General features: G+C 32.0%; 4 protein-coding genes across 5 annotated transcripts in view; 1 reads left to right on the forward strand and 3 right to left on the reverse strand.

The window, feature by feature from the left end:
• Window positions 1-746, reverse strand: part of LOC125058625 (cholesterol transporter ABCA5-like) — a 38,293-nt gene extending 37,547 nt beyond the window's left edge. For both annotated transcript variants that reach the window (XM_047662748.1, XM_047662737.1), the window contains exon 1: window positions 548-746. In XM_047662748.1, coding sequence (XP_047518704.1) covers window positions 548-621 — 74 coding nt within the window. In that variant the 5' untranslated portion in view covers window positions 622-746. The remainder of the gene's footprint in view (window positions 1-547) is intronic.
• A 2,364-nt stretch (window positions 747-3,110) lies between these two features.
• On the reverse strand, window positions 3,111-10,705 carry LOC125063022 (collagenase-like). Its single transcript, XM_047669228.1, has 8 exons — window positions 10,598-10,705; window positions 10,279-10,321; window positions 6,598-6,772; window positions 5,927-6,093; window positions 5,223-5,324; window positions 3,917-4,062; window positions 3,561-3,669; window positions 3,111-3,214 (listed from the first exon to the last, which is right to left on the reverse strand). Exons 1-8 carry the CDS (start codon window positions 10,649-10,651, stop codon window positions 3,129-3,131), a joined length of 882 nt encoding a protein of 293 aa, XP_047525184.1. The 5' UTR covers window positions 10,652-10,705; the 3' UTR covers window positions 3,111-3,128.
• A 351-nt stretch (window positions 10,706-11,056) lies between these two features.
• LOC125063021 (collagenase-like) lies at window positions 11,057-14,828 on the reverse strand. The gene is made up of 8 exons (XM_047669227.1): window positions 14,731-14,828; window positions 14,445-14,487; window positions 13,120-13,294; window positions 12,486-12,652; window positions 12,240-12,341; window positions 11,861-12,009; window positions 11,494-11,602; window positions 11,057-11,200 (listed from the first exon to the last, which is right to left on the reverse strand). Exons 1-8 carry the CDS (start codon window positions 14,782-14,784, stop codon window positions 11,115-11,117), a joined length of 885 nt encoding a protein of 294 aa, XP_047525183.1. The 5' UTR covers window positions 14,785-14,828; the 3' UTR covers window positions 11,057-11,114.
• Window positions 14,829-18,425: 3,597 nt separating this feature from the next.
• Window positions 18,426-21,799, forward strand: LOC125058307 (leucine-rich repeat-containing protein 47-like). The gene is made up of 6 exons (XM_047662373.1): window positions 18,426-19,177; window positions 19,307-19,732; window positions 20,014-20,173; window positions 20,836-20,938; window positions 21,106-21,261; window positions 21,461-21,799. Exons 1-6 carry the CDS (start codon window positions 18,556-18,558, stop codon window positions 21,566-21,568), a joined length of 1,575 nt encoding a protein of 524 aa, XP_047518329.1. The 5' UTR covers window positions 18,426-18,555; the 3' UTR covers window positions 21,569-21,799.
• Window positions 21,800-23,437: the final 1,638 nt, after the last annotated feature.

The raw sequence follows: 23,437 nt of genomic DNA on the forward strand, positions 1-23,437 counted from the left end.
ATGTAATAAAGGTTGTAATATTGTGTATCAATCACCAAAATGCTCTTCTATACACGATAAAATTTAATAACATTAGATATTATTAGCAAATAAATAATATAATTTTTTGATAAGATTGCTACAGATTTTATGGGAGTGGTTCTTACGCTGCTCCAGGTTATTTATGACGCTAAACTTATTATACCTGCACATGATAAATGTATATACGCAATACATATATATTTTTAAAATGAATTGAACCATACCCTCTCAAAATTTATTTTAATTAATTATAAAAGGTTTAACCTTGTATCGAATTTTGAATTGATGACACCTTTTGTAAATTTCTGGTTAATAATGTTATCCTATTTTTAAAAAGGTTTATTTTATGCTATACGACGCATTATAATTATATCTCATAAAGAGTGCATGTTATATGATAACCATTATAAATTAGGTGCTTTGTTTTAAATATGGAATATTCTGAAAAACTTGTACGGTGGTTGTCAAACTTTCGTCCCAATATTTTTTTTTTCTTGAATAAAATTTAAATATATTTTTCCCTTACGTTAGCTGTTCAGTACTAGCCGGTGAATGGCGTCCATTCCGCGCACTGCCCAGCACTCCATTATGGTCACTCATGCAACACAATGTAACACACACAGTTTATATCAAGTATCAGTGATCACTGCAATAACATTATTACACTATTATTCTGACACGACTTAATTACGTATTAAAAGAATGCAAGAGGCGCGTTCACGGTGGCCGCCATGTTGAATTGAGAGGACAATTCGCGCGCGCGCCAAATGTAGACCAGTGTGACCAGTTAATATGTTATCCCAATATGTTGGGAGAGTATTAGAATGAACTCAAAGTTATGTTCTTTCATATTCAAGATCCAAACATTGTGAACTCTATACGTGTTAATCTACTAAAGAAAATTTAGAGATGTATTACTAAAAGATAAAAATTTAATTTTGTCACATATCATATTCAAGGAACATTTGTACAAAATCTTAGATCCTTTATGGACTTATTGAAGTTATACTTCTTTAGGCACGTTATGAAAAATTGATGAGAGTTTTTTGAAATTTTACGATGCACGCGCACCGTGACACAAAATTAACAGAATGAAGTTAGTTCTAGGTGGCATGAAAATCGATAATAACTATGTTCAAGTTGTATATTCTAGTATTTTTATATTTAGAACACGTGTTTCGTAACAGTAGGTACAATTAAACAGTGTGAATAAATAAATATTATTTTGGTGTCTTTATTAAATCAATTTCATATACGACGGTGATAGTATTTACTAATAATAATTTTATTGATTAATTTTAATATTTATCGTTAATCACTATTGCATTTAAGTTATTTTTTTCCATACGCCAAAGAACTAAAATTTCTAATGCGTGTACATAAGTACACACACTTTTATCTTTATAGTCAAACTAACTTACGAAAAAAAATCTTGCTTGTATTATTTAAGATCTAAATTAAGTATATGGCCACATTGTAACGCATGCGCGAGGGAACCACTGCAATACGACGTCGTACGATATCATTTCGCTATCGTTTAGTCCTTTTACGTTTCCTTTGTTTTACACTATATACTGAATAGTGAACCTAAAAACCTCAAAATGTTAATTTTAGACTAACGTAAAATTTATTTAATGCAATTTATGAATAATTCCTCTTTTTAATTATTCAGATGAGTGTCCCAGTGTTTGAAATAACATCTAGCGGTGTCATTTAAATTTTCTTTTCAGTAATCCGAAGATTATGATTTATGACCTTGGTCTTGGTCTATGAAATTGGTATGCGTAATGCGTATCAACTGACGATATTAATCATGTAAAATCCTACACATTGGTAGCACTCGGCATTCACAAATAATATATAGGTACGCTTCAATAGAAAAGAGCTTGAACTTATGTTATTTCGTGTGGTATAATCAAGTTATTATATTTTTGGTCTAACGAAAATATGACAAAGGTGGTGAAAGTGCAGAGATAGCTTTATCACGAGTCAGACATCTAGAAGCATAGAACTGCATAGGCGTTACACACGCCTTCGTTTTATAGTTAACAATATAGATATCGGTTCAGATACATGGTAATAAAAGTAAGTGTCTATCCAGCCAATTATGAAGCCATATTAAAATCCTCCTCACTGTTACATACTACTGACTTTGTCTTCGCTTACAAAGTCTCTAATGTTTTACTTGAAAGAGTCCTACACTCGTGGGCCCTCCCTCGGCGTTGGTAGGTGGAAGCATACCTAAATAAAATAGCGTAGGTGACTATGCAGTATATAAATAATTAATTAAATAAACTTAAACAGACTTAAAGGCGTATCTATCACATTATTGATATAACTAGACGTCTTGTTTCAAGATTGACCAAGGTCAGCGAGATTTATTATTTAAATGTAAAATTAAGATGATCTTCAGTAAGAGGATCAGATTATAAAATATAATGTATAAAACGTTTTATAAAGGGTGGCCAAAAAGTCGCAAATAGGGGATAGATGAGGCCATGTGTAATACCTTTTCAGAATCCCTATTAAATGCGCCAAAACTTGTAATACAGGGTCACTTTTCGGTAGAGTAATTTTTTTTCACAGTGGGGGCCGAAGTAAACAAAAAGTTATGCTTTGAAAAATAAAATTAATCAATAAAATAAGAAAATGTATATCCTATAACTTAATATTATCTTCAATACACTCAACTCAATAAACAACTTTAAATAGTATGTCTAACACAAGATCTCATCAGTACCAATCTAGTGGATATTATGAAAAAGATACATGTAGATTTTTTCGAATTTTAATAAGAATAAGTAAAAAAATGTCAATTTTCTTATGAATCACAAAATAAATCATAACTCTGCAGGGGTTGACCTTAGAGACCTCCCGTAGAACAATTTTTTGCAGCTGATGACCTCATCTATCCCTATTTGCGTTTGATCGACGACTTTTTGGCCACCCTGTATAGGTATTCTGACGTCTTTATTAAAAATATATTTAAAATTGTCATCCAATGCATCTATAATATACTCTTGAAGATTTAAGATTAAAAAAAAATTATAATCAAAACAACAATTTAATTAAAACATTTTTGCACAATATATCTTTATATACTTTTATTAAATATCTGCAGCAGGCACCCAATCAAAGTTAAGACCTGTGACTTCTGTGTACCAGTCGTGGTAGTGACCCGTGCGTATGAAACCTGAAAAAATGTTTAGCGTTACGGTCGATGCCCGGCACAGCTTCTCCAAACGCAAGAAATACATAATCTAAAAGTCTTTGTTTAGTTAACATAAATGACCTAAGAACCAGAGGTTAAATTCGAAATCTTTATTACATATTTTGATTTCTATATCGTGAACTTATTTAGATTTAAACTGAATTACGTTAGCAGACGTTTTACCAATTCTTGAAAGGCGGGCAACGCACTTGCGAGCCTTCTGGCATTATGAGTGTCCATGGGCGGCGGTATCACTTAACATCAGGTGAGCCTCCTGCCCGTGTGCCTCCTATTACATAAAAAAAAACGTCAACAAAAGAAAACTTACCGGCAGGAACTTCAGTGTGGCAACCACTGCCGGAGACGAAAGACGCTATCCCTAGTTGAGATAGTTCACCATCATTGTCCAATATAGTCATACCACCGCCACTGTCTCCCTAAGATATTAAGATTTCATTAACATTTCCCGCAAGCAATTAACATAAGCTAGGGCTTTAGATATTTCTTAAACTTTTTCTAAGTACATGACATTGCGATCATCAGCATTGTTGATCCGGCCAGTCTTATCACTGAATACCAGGCCCGAAAGTAAGTGTATTTGAAAACATTACAAAAGAACACAGCATACATAGTTCATCTTATATATCGCTAATAAACAATGTAAATAAAACATAATTTTTTTACCTGGCAGACAGATTGGCTAGTGACGTTGTAATGGGCAGCGCAAATGGTAGAGTCTACGATAATTGAAGAACCACCAAAACTCGTTCTGCAGTATTCGTTGCTTACTCCCTTCAGGTACACCCAGTTCATCACCTCGGGTGAAACACCTTAAAGAAACAATTGTACCTAAACTAAGACTTTCATGCCCCTTTTCACGCGAGATGATTATTAACATTGTATTAATCATCTTACCTTTAAGATTAACCTATAACCGTAACGTATTACATATATCAACTTATCCCTAATATTTATCTCTCTCTCTCCCTCTCTGGAAAATATGGAATGGGTATGCTCATATTTTGAAATAAAAAGTAGTAATACATACATAGAAATAACCTAAAAACCTATTACACGTTCACTGCGTAACAGGCCGATATCAGCCTGCCGCGGTATTTCCGCTGGTGCGGACGAAGAAATCTATATCCCTCTCGCTGGTGCGTAACGATTATCTCAGGTGTTTGTAAAAATTCGACAGGGACAAATACATATATATTTCATCTTGCGGTCAAAATTGTAGGTTTTTTCCCATCAAAACATAACGGCAGGCTTTTATCGACCTACCACGCACTGACGCTGCTTTGCATCCGCTGAGTGCGGCAGTGGGCCTATTTCAGCCCGCCCTCCCAACAGGCAGCTGGCGACCCGATACCGCACAGAGCGCGCGCCCGACCAGTTAGTGTTGTGCTATCTAACTGATCTAACATAGCGTTCGATATTATCAACGATGGCAAGCAATACAAGAAAAATACAAATTTTGGAAAATATAGTAATTCGCCTTGCAGTTATTGACAGTGATAGTGACAGCAGTGAAGAAATATTTTCCACTAAGAAAAATAAAAAGTATTTCTGTTTCCAAGACAGTATAAGTAAATAAATACATTTTTCAGTTCCTTTACGATAATTCTGTTTTATTTTCGATATTTCTCTGTCCCATCACTACTAAAAATATATTCTAGTGCGGTTCAGGTCGATATCGGCCTGCCGCTTTTCCTGCTTTATTTCTCATTTCCTTTTTGCCAGATCCCGGGGCGTATCAAACCTAAGGAAGTTGGGTTCAAGGTCATTCTAACAATATAAAAAAAATGTATACATTATGTTCCCACAAAGTTATAGCAATTTAATCTATCCTAGTGCTGTTGGGTCTAGAAAGACCTGCCACGCACCGGCGGGAATATCATTGGGGGCGCATTTCGGCCCGCCGCCGCACCTGATGAAAAATTATTATTTTACTTGCCGCAGTGAACGTGTTAAATAATTTGTAATTTACCTTCAGTCCAGTTTCTTCCCCAACCAAAGGCAGTAAACACAACGTTGTCATAGTTCTTATTTTTATGATGCGAGGACTGAAGTCTGATTGGTTGAAGCACATCTAGAATATTTTGGAGTTTATACAATTTAAGCTTTACGTTATAAATATTTATAATAATTTGAAAGCTACTTTAATCGAACAAATAATTAGAAATGTCAAAAAGCTTGTCAATTGCTGGCTTCATCAGCTACTGGTCTCCGACTACTAGGCCGGCTGGAAATTTCTCTTTTCGGAATCCAAGCTATTTGGGTCGCAGAGCCAGCGGAATGTGTGAGTAAAAAGCTTGTCAGTTTTATTGATAATTTTTAACACAAAAACATTTGTTTCTCTGGTAAACGAATTTAGAAACTTTAGGTTTTATTCAGTCTTGCGATTCTGTAACTCACTTTTCGAACTCTCACAGCGGTTTTCGCAGTTGCGGTCGCGCTCAAATCAGTCGTGAAGCAGTCATTTTACGATTTGACATTCTGATAAGGAGGGGAGCTTGTAGTTTATTGCTTATCAGTTATTATTATATTAGTGAGTTACAGAATCGCAAAGCTGCAGAAAAATATAGTAGGTACAAGTCAATTTAAATATCAAAACACGTAAATCGAGATTTTCAGCCGTAAAACGTGACAATTTATTTTAAAAACAGCAATGTTTTAAATATGAGGATTTACCATTATATTCGACTGGTCGTGGGAACTTGATGAGCGCAATGTCGTTCGGCTGCACGAATGGAAGGAGATCGACATAGAGAGGATGTGTGTAGTACTCAGTTGTCTCGAACATCAACTGAGGTGTCTTTATATCCGTCACACCAGCACGCACTACCAAGGTTACACGACTGGAATGGAAATCAAGCCATATGTACATGTCTACAAGGTAAAGAAGAAAAATACGCCAGCTAAACTGAGATTCAATAAGTCATTTGGGTTTTTATCGGACTAGTATTGTAGTTCGTAATAGTTCGTTCGCATTTGCGTAATAATATATCCTACGGGAATATACATTACATATATTAATTGCTAAACACACACACATGCATCATACATCAGCCAATAAACCAAATACTTTCGTACAATAATGACTGGTGTAAAAGCTTATATTTGAAACATTCACAAACAAAATTCAGGATAAATAAGGAAGTGCATACATCCTATTTTAGGCAATTAAAACGGGAATTAAGTTTATTATTAACACTTATTTGTACTTACAAAAGATACAAGACATGTTTATAGTGAATGTGCAATTCAAAATAATTTTAATTGAATACTAACGCAACACTACACAAATAATTAATATAAAATACATGAACAATTTTATGTTGCTTTGTTAAATTGGCGCTTACCCAGCTGGACAGTGACCGGCGGTCAAAGCCCATTCGTTATGAATAAGTGTAGCTCCACAAGCAGAAACTCTGCCATTTTGATTAACCATACGAATAGAGAGCTGGTACGGGAACTGGCCTTCATACGCCTCCCATCCAGACACGATACGCCCTTGTGATAGAGAGACGTCGAGGTCTGGAAACACCCAAAATATACAAATATTTAAATAATAAATAATAAATAATAAATAATAAATAATGAATAATAAATAATAAATAATAAATAATAAATAATAAATAATAAATAATAAATAATAAATAATAAATAATAAATAATAAATAATAAATAATAAATAATAAATAATAAATAATAAATAATAAATAATAAATAATAAATAATAAATAATAAATAATAAATAATAAATAATAAATAATAAATAATAAATAATAAATAATAAATAATAAATAATAAATAATAAATAATAAATAATAAATAATAAATAATAAATAATAAATAATAAATAATAAATAATAAATAATAAATAATAAATAATAAATAATAAATAATAAATAATAAATAATAAATAATAAATAATAAATAATAAATAATAAATAATAAATAATAAATAATAAATAATAAATAATAAATAATAAATAATAAATAATAAATAATAAATAATAAATAATAAATAATAAATAATAAATAATAAATAATAAATAATAAATAATAAATAATAAATAATAAATAATAAATAATAAATAATAAATAATAAATAATAAATAATAAATAATAAATAATAAATAATAAATAATAAATAATAAATAATAAATAATAAATAATAAATAATAAATAATAAATAATAAATAATAAATAATAAATAATAAATAATAAATAATAAATAATAAATAATAAATAATAAATAATAAATAATAAATAATAAATAATAAATAATGTGACGGTAAATTTTTTTCCAACGCCGATAAAGAAGTTTGACTTCAAAAAGGAACATGGCGCGTAACCGAAAAACGTGACGCGTAACGAAAAAATGTTACACTAAATTTTTTTCCAACCCCGATAAAGAATTTTCACTTCAAAAATACACACAGTAACTATGTGTTAACCTCTGTTAACATCTCTGATTCTTAGCCGTCCGTGTGTTCTAACTCCGGCCGTGCTATGAACTTTTCTTGTGTATCGTGTGTGTACAATTATTATCGACGCAAGAGTTAAAAGGCAAACACATTTCAATTTCATTTGTTTTAATTTTCTATTTATCAATGTTTAATTATTATTATTATATAGGCTAAGAATATTGTAAATACTGTATGTTTGTGTGTTTATACTACCATATTAAATATTTCATAATGGTTTCTTATGATTCATCGTGAAAAATCACAACTGTTTATTAAAAATAAATTACTACTTTACAAAATATGTATCCTTAAACCAACCTAGACATGCGGTATCCAGTTACTAGGTTCAGGTCTAGGTCAATAATGATTTCTAGGTGCATCACCACGATTTTTAAGATAGAACTGTCGGGTATTAACAACTGTTAAGGGTGTTTTAACAACTTTATGAAATCATAGGTGAGACTAAATAGTCATCCAAACATTTTGGCTACGCAGTTGATGCAAAGGTAATTTACATTTACTCGTTTACAGAGAAATGTCCCTAGAAACCTCTTGTAAGAACAACAAGTTCTTGGTCGCAGTCACTAGACGGACGCTTAAGTCCTAGTAATATAAGAAATTGTCTCTTTGGGCCACTGTTTTTTTTTATATTTTACCTCTTTCTAACATTATCAGTCTTAACTGGATATCACCCTTGAATGAAACCCGTGAGTGTCGGATTATTAAGATAATATTGATTGAGCGATTTCGTGTAAGCGAATGAGATTATCCTATCACATAGATAAGTAATTAAAAATTTATCTCATATTATAAAAAAAATATTATTATTTGATTACAAATAACATTAAATCATTACCACCATCATTTTAAAAAAGCATTCATTTAATAGCATTTTAGATAATTATTAAATTATCTATTGTACTTGTGGTGACATAGGGTGGTGGCTTATTTCGACTATGTGTTTGCGTGTTGTTCCCACGAGAATGTAAGTGCGTGCTCCTATTTCACCATGCCTCCTGCTGATAGAGGACAAGTCTTTGTTTTTTTTTAAATTTATGTTATTATTATTAATTACTTGATATGTCATGTGGAACATGGTGTAATGGTTGCAGCTCCATACAAACGTTGGGTAAAAATGAAATATGGTGATTTAAAAGAGTGGCGGAGAGTTTATTGCCGTTTCTTCCGTTCTACGCCCTTGATTTGAGAACTGGCAGTAAATGTAAAATTAGAAGCTTTAATATGTATTTCTATACTGACGAATCATAAGTGTACATTATGTTACCTACATGATTAAATGATTTTTTACTTTACTTTACTTTACTTTACGCAATTGGTTAATATGAAGGGAAAATAATATCGTCTATAATTCAAAGCTTATCGTTTAAGCAGTATTAGAGACATATTTTATAGATTCAAAGCAGCAGTGGTAGAGAGGACAATATAAAGTCACCGTATTGCGCATTAGACGAATACTTTTCTTCATTTCACTCTGATGAAAGGAGTATATAGTTATAATAGTGTAATTCCTATTTTTAATACTTACAAAATCGATTATACAGGGTGTCCCAAAAGTCGACGTCAAGTCGAAATTTTCTCATAGGTAAAGGCCACACCAGTTATCAGAAAAATTAAAAAAAAAATATAGTCATGTATTTTTGAAGTTATGGAAATTTTCCTTTTATTCCAGAAAATGTACACCATGTGACAGTTTTTTCATTCCTGTTGTTACAAATATTTACTTTTTGCCTATTTTTTTTCTCTTACGTCATCCCGAATAGTGCTTTATGTAACCTATGATCCTAAACCCTGTGCCGATCACTCCAACTTGTAGGAAAATGTCATTTTATACCGTACCAAGTTTTCAAAATTAATTTTTCGCACTAGTTCAACTGATCGTCCTGAAAAAAAATGTACTACTCCAGTTTGGCAAGCAACTTTAAAAGTTTGCGCATTTAATAAGGATTCTAACGTGGTATAACACTTACTTCATTATTTCTTAGATCGGCCATAAAAAAATTTTTAGTTAAACAAAGTCTGTTTTTAAAAATTTCTCTGGAATTACAAAAAACGATTCTAGTGTACCCAAAGCGTTCTTAATAACCACAGCGTGGTTTAAATAAGATGGCGTAAAGTGTGAGCGAGACAGATAGTTGCCACTACAATACAAAAACTTTATTTTAACTACATTTTTAACAAATTAGGTATAATAATTTTTAAAACATTATACGATGTGCAAGTTACATATCTTTCTAAATAGCATAGCTATTTTTAGTTGCTTTTTCGCCACTATGCGAAAGCGGTGCGCGTCTTTGGTGCGCCGGGTGCGGGGCAGCTCCAGCAACATATTACGGATGATAGTCGAGAGAATGGAGTGCCCCTATTTACGACACTGCTCTGACATCTCCGCAGGTCTTTGTACTAATAGTTTTTGTTTAACTACTTATTTTTACTAATTCTACTAACATAGATCTTAAGAAACTATTGTTACTAACTTACTAATCAATCAATGGACTGTATTTGTCTGATTAATAAAATTATTATTATTATTATTATAGCAAAAATTACCTTGTGAACTCGCGTGATACACTGGAGTGTTGTCGGCAAAAGCCTAGAAGATGACAGAAAAATTAATTAACAAAGTTACTTAAAAATTATCATAGCCTACCAACATCAAGGTATGTATGGACATGGCGCTTCAAATCTTTTCTGTCTCATATTATAAAAAATATATAATTATCCATGTCTCCCTCGGAAACTTTTGCAAATGGTTGTCTAGACAAGCGAATTCTCCAACAGGGCACATCTCACTCATAGGGTGGAAGTACGGTCTGTAATTTTCATTTAAAAAATTGGTAAAAAAAATCAAAAGCTATAAATAAATTACCGTCACAAAAGCCAACACGAAAATAAAGAGAGTCAACATTTTGTGAGCTCTCATTAACAACTACTGGCTCATTAAATGCTTTGATTACTTAAAAAGAATTAAATGATAAATGAAGGATTATTTTGATAAATTTAGTGTGCGTAACTAATTAGACATGGCTCATTAAAAAGGATGGTGTCGATAAACAATTATCGAGAGATAAACACCGGAGTGAAAAATTGCGAATATAGTGAAGACAAGTGAGAAAGTACTGTGCAAAGTGTGTGTAAATAAAGTAATTAGTGACAGTATTTTGTGAGTGTATTTAGTGAATTTTTGTGCGTAATTTCCAGTTTTTAGTATTAACAAATTCCTCGTAGATTTAATTTAAATAAACCCTTGAAGAGATTTACGGCGTTTCTATCCGATCCCCTAGCTCGTAACAATATACTCTTGAAGGTTTAAGACTAAAACTAAAAATTATAATCATAACATTTAATTAAAACATTTTTGCACAATATATCTTTATATACTTTTATTAAATATCTGCAGCAGGCACCCAATCAAAGTTAAGACCTGTGACTTCTGTGTACCAGTCGTGGTAGTGACCCGGGCGTATGAAACCTGAAAAAATGTTTAGCGTTACGGTTGATGCCCGGCACAGCTTCTACAATCGCAAGAAATACATAATCTAAAAGTCTTTGTTTAGTTAACATAAATGACCCTAATAACCAGAGGTTAAATAAACTCTCGGGGGTACTCAGAGTTGTCGAATTTGTTCACGAAATCTTTATTATTTTGATTTCTATATCGTGAACTTATTTAGATTTAAACTGAATTACGTTAGCAGACGTTATTAAAACGTCAACAAAACATTTGCTAAAATGCGCTCACATATATAACAAAAGAAAACTTACCGGCAGGAACTTCAGTGTGGCAACCACTGCCGGAAACGAACGACGCTATCCCTACTTGAGATAGTTCACCATCACTGTCCAATATAGTCATACCACCGCCACTGTCTCCCTAAGATATTAAGATTTCATTAACATTTCCCGCAAGCAATTAACATAAGCTAGGGCTTTAGATATTTCTTAAACTTTTTTCTAAGTACATGACATTGCGATCATCAGCATTGTTGATCCGGCCAGTCTTATCACTGAATAGCAGGCCCGAAAGTTAGTGTATTTAAAATTTATTGAAAACATTACAAAAGAACACAACATACATAGTTCATCTTATATATCGCTAATAAACAATGTAAATAAATCATCATTTTTTTACCTGGCAGACAGATTGGCTAGTGACGTTGTAATGAGAAGCACAAATGGTAGAGTCTACGATAATTGAAGTATCACCACCATATCTTACTCTGCAGTATTCGTTGCTTATTCCCTTCAGGTACACCCAGTTCATCACCTCGGGTGCAACACCTTAAAGAAATGAAAGGGGACCTAAACTAAGACTTTCATGCCCACATCGTCCCACGCGAGATAATTATTAACATTGTAATAACCATCTTGTCTTTAAGATTAACCTATAACCGTAGCGTATTATATCAACTTATCCCTAATATTTATCATGCTCATATTTTTAAATAAAAAGTAGTAAAACATACATAGAAATAACCTAAAAACCTATTATTAAATAATTTGTAATTTACCTGCAGTCCAGTTTCTTCCCCAACCAAAGGCAGTAAACACAATGCTGTCATAATTCTTATTTTTATCATACGAGGACTGAAGTCTGATTGGTTGAAGCACATCTAGAATATTTTGGAGTGTATACAATTTAAGCTCTACGTTATAAATATATATAATAATTTGGAAGCTACTTTAATCGAACAAATAATTAGAAATGTCAAAAAGCTTGTCAGTTTTATTGCTATGTTTTAAATATGAGGATTTACCATTATATTCGACTGGTCGTGGGAACTTGATGAGCGCAATGTCGTTCGGCTGCACGAATGGAAGGAGGTCGACAAAGAGAGGATGTGTGTAGTACTCAGATGTCTCGAACATCAACTGAGGTGTCTTTATATCCGTCACACCAGCACGCACTACCAAGGTTACACGACTGGAATGGAAATCAAGCCATGTACGAGGTATAGAGGAAAAATATCTCCACCTAAACTCCGCTTATATAAGTAATTTGGGTTTTTATCGGACTATTATTAAGTCCCGTAGAAATATATCCTACGGGAATATACATTACATATATTAATGCTAAACACACACACACACATCATACATCTGCCAATAAACCAAATACTTTTGTACAATAATGACTGGTGTAAAAGCTTATATTTGAAACATTCACAAACAAAATTCAGGATAAATATGGAAGTGCATACATCCTATTTTAGGCAATTAAAACGGGAATTAAGTTTATTATTAACACTTATTTGTACTTACAAAAGATACAAGACATGTTTGTAGTGTATGTGCAGCTCAAAACAATTTTAATTTAATACTACCGTAACACAAATAATTAATATAAAATACATGAACCATTTTATGTCGCTTTGTTAAATTGGCGCTTACCCAGCTGGACAGTGACCGGCGGTCAAAGCCCATTCGTTATGAATAAGTGTGGCTCCACAAGCAGAAACTCTGCCATTTTGATTAACCATACGAATAGCGAGCTGGTACGGGAACTGGCCTTCATACGCCTCCCATCCAGACACGATACGCCCTTGTGATAGAGAGACGTCGAGGTCTGGAAACACCCAAAATTTACAAATATTTAAAAAATACACACAGTAACTACATATGTGTTAACCTCTGTTACGTTCTGTGATTCTTAGCCGTCCGTATGTTCAAACTGCGGCCGTGCTATAAACTTTTCTTCCAAACTTTTCGTATTTCATAGAGAAGTAGGGAAGGGGATGACGGGTCTGGGCGTTACTGCATACGATTTTTTGCATTTTCTGAGAAGATTTACTATGGTAATATATATATATTTTTTTACCATAGGAAAGTAGAGATTTCAACGAACTGAAAGCACACCAACTTTTTGAAAAAGGCTGAAATTTTGACGTCAGAATTTTCGATTGAAAATTAGGGTGTTTTTTCGATATTAATTCAAAATAAGGTGAAAAAATAAATATTTTTAATCAAATAAATTACAGTATATTTGGGACATGATAAGGTAAGTTTTCACCAAATTTCGTAGAAAAAAATTTTTTTTTTGAAAAAGATATTTAAATAAAAAACCAAAAATTGGTTTTTTGAATTTTTCACCTAAATTTTGAGGTTATGTGAAAAAATTGCATATACAAAAGTTGTAGATCTTTTTATGACCTACAACTTTGCCATTTGGTTTCCTAGATAGGACTTTTAGTTTTGCCGGAAATCGAGATAAACCGTTTTTTACCCTTAAAACTCCCCCCCCCTTCCCTTCCCGACCTCAGATCGACCGTAATTTATTTTTCCTTTCATTTTGATCATATTCCCCTCCTTTTCTAATGGGTTTCATCCTACTGTAATTTTTTTCACTTTTTATTTATTTTAAAGGCTATCTGCACTGGTCTATATACGAAATGCAAGTAGTTAGATACATATCTTTATAAATAGCATAGCTATTTTTAGTTGCTTTTTCGCCACTATGCGAAAGCGGTGCGCCGGGTGCGGGGCAGCTCCAGCAACATCTTACGGATGATAGTCGAGAGAATGGAGTGCCCCTATTTACGACACTGCTCTGACATATCCGCAGGTCTTTGTACTAATAGTTTTTGTTTAACTACTTTTTTCTTATTTTTACTAATTCTACTAACATAGATCTTAAGAAACTATTGTTACTTACTTACTAATCAATCAATGGACTGTATTTGTCTGATGAATAAAATTATTATTATAGCAAAAATTACCTTGTGAACTCGCGTGATACACTGGAGTGTTGTCGGCAAAAGCCTAAAAGACGACAGAAAAATTAATTAACAAAGTTACTTAAAAATTATCATAGCCTACCAACATCAATGTATGTATGGACATGGCGCTTCAAATCTTTTCTATGTCTAATATTATTAAAAACATATAATTATTCACGTCTCTCTCGGAAACATTTGTAACTCATAGGGTGGAAGTACGGTCTGTAATTTTCATTTAAGAAATTGGAAAAAAAACGCCACAACACAAAAGATATAAATAAATTACCGTCACAAAAGCCAACACGAAAATAAAGAGAGTCAACATTTTGTGAGCTCTCATTAACAACTACTGGCTCATTAAATGCTTTGATTATATATTAATTTAAAAATAATTAAATGATAAATGAAGGATTATTTTGATAAATTTAGTGTGCGTAACTAATTAGACATGGCTCATAAAAAAGGATGGTGTCGATAAACAAATTCAAAAACATAATTTACAGTCCACATAATTTTTCCTAAAAAATTGAATATACAGTAGAACCTCGTTAAGTCGAACCTCGATAAGTCAAAAACCTCCAAATCTCGAAAAAATGTTTTGTTCCCTTCCCTTAAAACACCAAAACCTCCATTACTTGAAATCTTGACCCTCTGTTAATCGAAATAAACACCGAGTCCCTCCAAGCCATTTTGGTACATATTTTCACTCTATAACTCGAAAAATTAAATTTGACCTCTGTATCTCGAACATAGGAACGTTTTATTTTACAACCTTTACAACTTTATCATTTGGAATTTATTATCTCTATTGTTTGAACAAAAATAAGTTACCGACTTTAAGAACTTGCCGACAATGTGAGTACACTATTGTTTCTTAGAAAACATTTTGGAAACACGTGTTTGCTTGCTTTGTGTCAGGTGTTCAATTTTATTCCCTTTGAAATTTAGCTAAGCCAGTCATTTGTTTTCGACTTAAATACTGTCAGAAGTAGTTTGGTTCTACTGCAATACACATCAATTAGTACAACAGTTCTCTAACTCAAAATGTATAAGAATAAACCTCAAACTCTTTATGTCGAATCAAAATCCGCCTAAGTCGAAATCCTCCATAAGTTGAAAACTCTATAACTCGAATTTTTTGGCGTCTCCCTTGATGTTCGACTTATAGAGGTTCTACTAATAAAATTTAATACGTGTTCTACTTTTTATAATCAAAACGTTACACAGAACTATTTTTTTAATTTTATTTTAAATGCGTTCTTGGGATTGTAATGCACTGTGGTCCAGAGGTCCGAATTTGATTTCGTTTCACTGAAAATATTTTCGAGACATAAGTACTTAACTAACAAAAAATAGGGGTTGATCGTAGAGGGTAGATGAAAATTAAGGGTTGTATGTATTTTTGTATGTTGTTTCATAAAAAAATCATAACAAAAAGTTTTGTATAAAAAATTAAAATTAAAATTTAGGGGTGTGACCACCCTTAACATTTAGGGGTTTGAAAGATATATAGTAGGCGATTCTCAGACATACTGAATATGCATAAAAATTTTTATAAAAATCGGTCTAGCTGTTTCGGAGGAGTATGGGAGCGAACACTGTGACACGAGAATTTTATATAGATATAGATATATATAATATAACATTATATTTTTGGATAACTTTACAATAGTGGTTACTATTTATATTTCTTTCGCTAATACAGGCTAAGCATACTTAATCAAGACTATCGATTTCAACAACGAAACAGGTCTCTACGTAGGTCGTCACAAAATTCTTAGAAAATTATTAATTATATAATAATTATAAACTACTCAAATATATTAGTCTCGCTTTTGAATGTCATCACCAATAAGTATGTATATTAGTTATCGATTTAAGATAGTTTGCGCTGTCTAGTTTAATTTCTGAATGTCATTGTAAGCAAGGTCTTTAAACTCTTAAAAGTAGTTCCTATTTTTTCAATCTTACGAACATTATACAGATATTACACCAATAAGGGTATTTAAAGGATCCTTATGTCCTTTGTCTATAGATCCGAATGCCAAAGTAATACAATGGTAATGTCACCGTAAAATTGTAAAAACCGTTAGATTGTAATCTATCTCGCGAGATTGTAAACTGTCGAAAGATTGTCAACTCAACATACTGCTTGCAATTTAACGTATTATTATTCGGTAGTTATATGAAATTGTTGGGAAGTAAAATTAATCTGTAATTGACCAAAGAAGTTTGAATGATAACTAAGTTAGTGTAGTACAATCTACCGAATACCGATAACCGATAACCGATAGATTACAATCTAACGGTTTTTACAATTTTACGTTAACAGTAACAAGCAGATTAAACAAAGAACGTAATAATATTTAGCTTTATTTATTTCTAACAAGATTTTTGAAGTTATTGAAGTTATACTTCTTTAGGCACGTTATGAAAAAATTATGAGAGTAAAATTTTTCGATGCGCGCGCACCGTGACACAAAATTAACAGAATGAAGTTGCCCACGAAAGATGCTACTAACCTACAAGCCCATGAAAGAATAATACCTGTGAAATGAACCAACGTGAATAACGCTTAGAAAGGTTACTATATCAGAAAATAACTCTTAGCACTATGACGTCATTTCTGAGCGGTACATGTGAGTACGTGAGTGAATGGAATTTCTCAGGTACAAATGAGGAATTTCGACTAATTATTAATGTACGGCTTTGTTATAGTGTATAGATGATTAAAAATAAATGTCGAAAAACCTAGTGCCGTACTAAAGTGATGGTGCCGGACGTCGGTGCAAATTTTTAATTCGATGATAGTTGCAGAAGTAATATAGGTCATTCATTACTGTACGGCATTTGTGTAATTCCTTTTGGACACATATACAGATACTTTACCCGTAAACGCCGTACTTATTTCCAGCGGAGCAGTCGAAAGCCAAGGGTCGCAACATATCTCTGAATAGCATATAGGTGATGATGATATAGAACAACATAATTAAATGATCTTGAGGGTACTTCATGAATAGGTAACATTTTCCAGCATGCCGTACATTTTTTGTGGAACACATAGGTGTATGGGGTAAATTACTTCCCTCCGAAGAGTCATTTTCCGGTGACTTTTATCTGTACGGCAATAACACAGGTTATTAATACTTTAGACAATCTTCAATAAAAGATAAATGCCGTACAATTTCGATAGTCCGCTAGTCTGTGAAATGGCAGATTATACTACCGCCTACCTATACAGAGCGTCCCAAAGTTATGGGACATGCAGGGAAAGTACCTTAAATATCGTAGATAGGGTATTTTACTAAAAGAAGACTTTATGTTATTTTTAAAAGTTAGTAATTCTGCATTCAAAGATTTTCTAAAAATTACTTGCCTCGTCTGGGAATCGAACCGACTTAAATGTAAAAAAAACACAGCCCTATTTTTATGATGCCATTCGAAAGAATGGCCAAAAACTAATAACTCTTCTTAAGTAACATAGTATTTTAAAAGAAAGTAACAGCGTGAAATTAATCATTTTAATCAAATTAAAAACATACATGAAACGGCCGTAGTCAATTAAGTGCGTATTTTTTTGTAAATTAATTAAATAAATGCTCAAAATGTGATCCCTCTAGTCTTACGCAAATTGCCGATCTTTTAATGAGTCCCCTGCATTTTGATTTTCTTATCATTTTATGGTGAATACTCGATATGATATAGCGCAATTCTGTTTGTAACTCGCCCACGTTCTCGTATCGCTTTTTGTATAGCATATCTTTCACGTATCCCCAAAAGAAGAAATCTAATGGTGTAACTTTTCTTGCTACACCGCGGAACGATTTCTTATCTCATCTCTTACAATTTGAACTATTTAATAATACTAGACAAGAAGATTTTTTTTTGTATTTGAAGGCATCCTAGGGGATTTCTGGGGGGAAATCAAATTAGTCTAGGGGTACGTCGCCGAGACCATCTGGCAACACTGGAAAAAAAATTCACTTGGTAGTTGGTTGAGAATTCTGATTTCTGACAGCTATAGAAACGGAAAAACGTGAGAATTTTTCTTAAAATTGTCTTGGAAGTTTTTTAAAAGTATTCTATCTCAAATTTTGCCTAGAAATTTAAAATGAGTGCATGGCCAGAAGTAATTACGGCGAAATCAGAAAACAGACATGAAATCAAGTTATCAGGCGCCGCTATTTCAAAGCGAATTTCAGAGGAAGGTTTAGATAAAAATGTATTTCAGTTAACCAACATAAATCTTTTAAATATCAGCGATACTTGTCTAACAAGGATACCTGATGAAATAAAGTACTTGGCGAATCTACAATCTTTACTATTATACGGTAATAAAATGACGGAATTTAATGAAAACATAACCTTATTACAAAAGTTAAAAGTTTTAGATGTTTCAAGAAACCAACTTACATGTATTCCAGACAGTTTAAATAAAATGAAAGAGCTTACTAACATAAACTTAAGCTCTAATGAAATTTCTGAGATGCCTAAAATTGGCGATATGCTAAACCTCATAACATTTGATCTTTCAAATAATAAGCTTACGAGTTTCCCTGACATGGAAGGAGGGAGTTTTCCACACTTCACAGATTTCAGGATTAAAGGGAACTTAATTGAGGTATTGCCTGCCTATGTTGCTAGTACTTTACAGTCTTTAAAGAACTTTGATATTAGTGACAATCAATTGACGACTATTCCAGGCGAAATAGCTTCTATGTCGAAATTAAAAGGTAATCACTTATTTTTAAGTTGTTTGGTTATTTTAAGACACATTTCATTATTATTAGGAAATAAACTCTAATTCATTAAAATTAATCATGACAATGATAACAACTTCTTTTTTCTTTACCAAATTTCAGAACTAAATCTAAAAGGCAACAAACTGTCTGATAAGCGCCTCAAAAAGCTTGTTGATCAGTGTCGTACAAAGCAAGTTTTAGACTATATCAGAGAACACTGCCCAAAAGCAGACAATGCTCAACCAACAGGAAAGAAAGGGAAAAAGGGCAAAAAAGAAGAACCACAACCTGAAGAAAATATTAATGACCTTTGTCACAGTCTAAAGATCTTACATGTAGATGACGACACATTAAAAGTAAAAATCGTTGAGAATGAAGTTTGCAATATTCGCCCCTTTATCTTGTGTTGCATAATTAATGATTTGCATTTTGATGAAGCATTATTCAAGAAATTCATTCAGATGCAAACTAAATTACACGATACAGTCTGTGATAAACGCAATGTTGCAACAATAGCTACACATGACATAGCTAAGATGCCGCCAGGTAAAAGAAAATATTTTCTTTTTTATCTCCATTTGACATATCAGTTAAAAATTATTTTTAAAAGTTTTTCATTTTACTATAGTAAACTGATTATAATCTTAAAATAAATATAATAAAGGTTTCATTTATAATAAATCTTTATCTACTTATTTATGAAACTATTAGTCCTATAAAACAGCACAGCCATTAGTTATTTTTAGATGTATGTATATATATAATCACAATAAAATATAGTTCTATTATTTAAATTTACTAGTACTTATACTAATGACCTTTTTTAGGTAATCTTGTGTACACAGCAAAACCTCCTTCAAAACTAAAATTGACACCTCTTACAAGATCCAAACCATTTACTGGTGAACAACTGTTCCACCAGCTGACCACCGAGGCAGAAGCTCTAAGAAAGGAGAAGAAAAGAAATGTGTATTCTGGTATTCATAAGTAAGTATTATTTTAAATGACCATTATTTTGTATTGATGTTATTTTAAATCAAATTATGTCATTGCTATTATTATAATTTTCCAAATGAAATACCTGTGATAAACTAGTTATTTATTTGGATTAGGATTAATATTGGATTAAATAGCTTCGGATAATGAATTATAATAGAGCAGTTTAATTGACATAATAATAAAAAAAAGTAATAGAGAAATTATTGTTGAATCTTGCCTAATTCACGCCACATAGCATACATAATGGCACTTCTTAAAATATGTCTCAAGATGACTCACACATAGACCAAGAAAGAAGAAGAGATCTGCCAATTACTATGGTATGGTTTGTGGACTCGTTTTCCGCACTTAGACTCTCACTAGGTCCGTTGTACGTGCCAATTACTATAAACAAACATTGTTTTCAAGCTTTATTATATTAGTCAAGTTTTAAAAAAAAAAATTACTTTTTTATTTCTTCTATATAAATGTGACAATAACAAACTCAAAACAAATCATCCAATTGATGCAGTTGTTTAGAAGTTATGTGTACGTAAATTTTGGTACATTTTACATATATAGAAAAGAGGCAGGCTGACATACAAATATTTTGTTGAACTTGCTGAACAGCATACCTTTTTATTGTTTATGTTTCTTGTCTTTTTACACAGATACCTATATTTACTGGAAGGAAAACCCAAATACCCATGTTTGGAAGATTCTCAAGGTAGAGTCATCAGTTTTCCACCTATCACTAATTCAGATGATACTAAAGTGAGTATAGAAATTATGTATTTTGATTTATAGAATTATTGTTTCTTGTAAAATGTTACCTGATGGCAGCTGGGTTACAAAAGATTTTTGTAGTTTGAAATATACATATACATTTTATTATTAGTTTTACACTAATATTATTAAATATAATGGTTTTTTAATTTTAGATGTCTTATGAAAGTAAATCAATGTTGGTTGAGGTGACATCGCATTCCTCTCTAGGGGCCTGCAAGACTGTGATGGACAAACTTCTCCAAGAATGCCTCATGCTGGGCATTGGAGATGAAGAGAACTCACCTTATCACACTCTCACCGTCCAACAGGTTTGTATAGTGGTAGTGATTAGTGAAGTCAAATACATTCCTTAATCTAGGTTGAGTAAGGGGTTTTTGAACTTGTGTCCTTTAATTCTCTTATTACTCATGTGTGAATTGCTCTATATGCATGAATGTTTAAATGTTTTATATTCCAGCCTAAACATAGATAAGTTAGTGATTAATTAAAGATAACTTCTACTTCCAGGTGAAAGTGGTGGATTTAGAAGGGAATTTGAAAAGTGTGTATCCATCCAGAACAGACTGTGTGTTTGATGAAGCGTCAGTTAAAGTATTCAGATTATCCAAAAAGTAAAAGCCACATATACTTCAAATGTGCCTAAAGACACTTGTTTTGTGTTTTGTAAAACTGCATGTTGTATAATTGAACATCAAAGATGATTTGTTTTTTAAACGAGTAAGAATTTGTGCGCTAACTAATCTGTGATGTAAGTAACGTTAAAAACGATTGAAGCTTAATTTCTTTATAATATATAATGTAGTTGATGCATATAAAAACTTCTTTTTTGATACAATAAAGGATAAATTAAATATATTTTTTACTTTTCCCATCTGAAATACGATTTGATTATTAATACTGTAAGTTTTCTTCTGGCCAGAACGTCTAGACCACAAGGCCTAGTTTTACGTATTGCATAATGCATTGTAAAAAGTAAACTATCGAATTCGCCAGATGTGGACGCATCCTTAAAAACTGTTAATTAGAAATTACATCAAATACACTAAAAATGTGTGTAGCATATGCCTGTGATGACGGATGTCATGTCTAGAATCATTGATAATTTTGTCGGCTGTTTACCGTTTTAAGGACTCAATCAGCCTGATATATATAATTATTATTATTATCAAGTCAGTATTTTACATCTGTGTTCTCAAATGTTTTATATTAGCAGTTACTAGTTAGCGTGCGTTTTCCAATTACAGCACTAGAGCGCATTTTGCGGCATAATGCTCTACGTTGAATGTTCCAACTACAGCAACGCTTCGCACAATTGAGCACACCCAAAACGAATGCTCTCGCGTGCTTCTCGTAATAAATACCAACACAGGGACAGAAAATTGACCAGTGTTTTTCTTTAAGTTGACATTTATCGAAATTTTCGTTAGTAAATATTATTTATTGTTAAAAAATTTGTTTCGTCGTAAATTTTGAAAATAATTAAAGTTATTTCAAACTGCTAAAAAAAATAAATATAAGTATGGATGAAGGTATAAATAGTTACTTTTTTTATATTTCACATTTAAAATATGATTACAATTTTATTTTAAAATTCGGATCTGTAAACAAATTTATTTTACAGGATTATACTCTTGTAAACATTGCAATGGTTTTGAAAAAGTATATAATTTTTTTAGAAATCATTTAAAAAAAATTGCTCAAAACGTAAATGATGTAAACTTCTTACGTGAAACTATATACTTTACTGTTAATTTAGCTTGTTAAAACCTATATTCTTTAAAGGTTTTCTCTTATTTCCGTAAAAAAAATGTTAATGAAATAATTTGATTATTAAAATAAGCGTAAAAAGTTTTCAACCAATTATTATTGTTAACCTCATTATTTATACATTAATGAGGTTGCTAACTCTATTCAGAACATTTTTTTTCAACGCTGACTTAGCGCACTCTGCTGATGCATTTGAAAACTAATTCACGTTCCAATTAAGCTTCAGCATTATGCGGCACTGAGTCGCATAATGCTTTGAATTGGAAAACGCACAGCACTAAAGAGCTTATTACACTACGCGATATTCAGACAGTCTTAGTAAGACTGTCTTAAAATCTAATTAGTCAAGCTCGCTATTACACTGGACTGAATACCGCAAGCTAACTCATTTTACTCATTTGCAAAGCGTACGTAGTCGGTGACGGTTGTCTCGCGATGGGAAAACTTTCAAAGCACCAGAAAATCGCCACAGCTCTTGCCGCGTCTATTAATTTAAATACAAAAAAAGGGTGCGTGTACTTATGTACACGCGTAAGAAGTTATACTTCTTTGGCATTATTAAAAATAGTTTTTGATTGCATACAAATAATTAATTACAATTAAATAATCAAAGACTGGAAAAGGAGTCATTATAGTCAATAAAGTTCAGAAAAATTAAATAAATAAATATTTATTATTATTCTCTTACATTAAGTCTAACATAAATTCTATTATTAT

Source organism: Pieris napi, chromosome 2, assembly GCF_905475465.1.
Source record: "Pieris napi chromosome 2, ilPieNapi1.2, whole genome shotgun sequence".
Lineage (NCBI taxonomy): Eukaryota > Metazoa > Arthropoda > Insecta > Lepidoptera > Pieridae > Pieris > Pieris napi.

Excerpts from the sequence above, each read along its gene's own strand:
- LOC125063022 (XM_047669228.1), bottom strand. The coding sequence starts at position 10,651 with ATGAGAGCTCACAAAATGTTGACTCTCTTTATTTTCGTGTTGGCTTTT. Across the intron at positions 3,670-3,916 it reads CTAGCCAATCTGTCTGCCAG|GGAGACAGTGGCGGTGGTAT; the intron begins GTAAAAAAATTA and ends TTAATATCTTAG. Across the intron at positions 3,215-3,560 it reads CCACACTGAAGTTCCTGCCG|GTTTCATACGCACGGGTCAC; the intron begins GTAAGTTTTCTT and ends ACATTTTTTCAG.
- LOC125063021 (XM_047669227.1), bottom strand. The coding sequence starts at position 14,784 with ATGAGAGCTCACAAAATGTTGACTCTCTTTATTTTCGTGTTGGCTTTT. Across the intron at positions 13,295-14,444 it reads GTATCACGCGAGTTCACAAG|ACCTCGACGTCTCTCTATCA; the intron begins GTAATTTTTGCT and ends GGGTGTTTCCAG. Across the intron at positions 12,653-13,119 it reads GCCGGTCACTGTCCAGCTGG|TCGTGTAACCTTGGTAGTGC; the intron begins GTAAGCGCCAAT and ends TTTCCATTCCAG.
- LOC125058307 (XM_047662373.1), top strand. The coding sequence starts at position 18,556 with ATGAGTGCATGGCCAGAAGTAATTACGGCGAAATCAGAAAACAGACAT. Across the intron at positions 19,178-19,306 it reads TTCTATGTCGAAATTAAAAG|AACTAAATCTAAAAGGCAAC; the intron begins GTAATCACTTAT and ends ACCAAATTTCAG. Across the intron at positions 20,174-20,835 it reads GTGTATTCTGGTATTCATAA|ATACCTATATTTACTGGAAG; the intron begins GTAAGTATTATT and ends CTTTTTACACAG.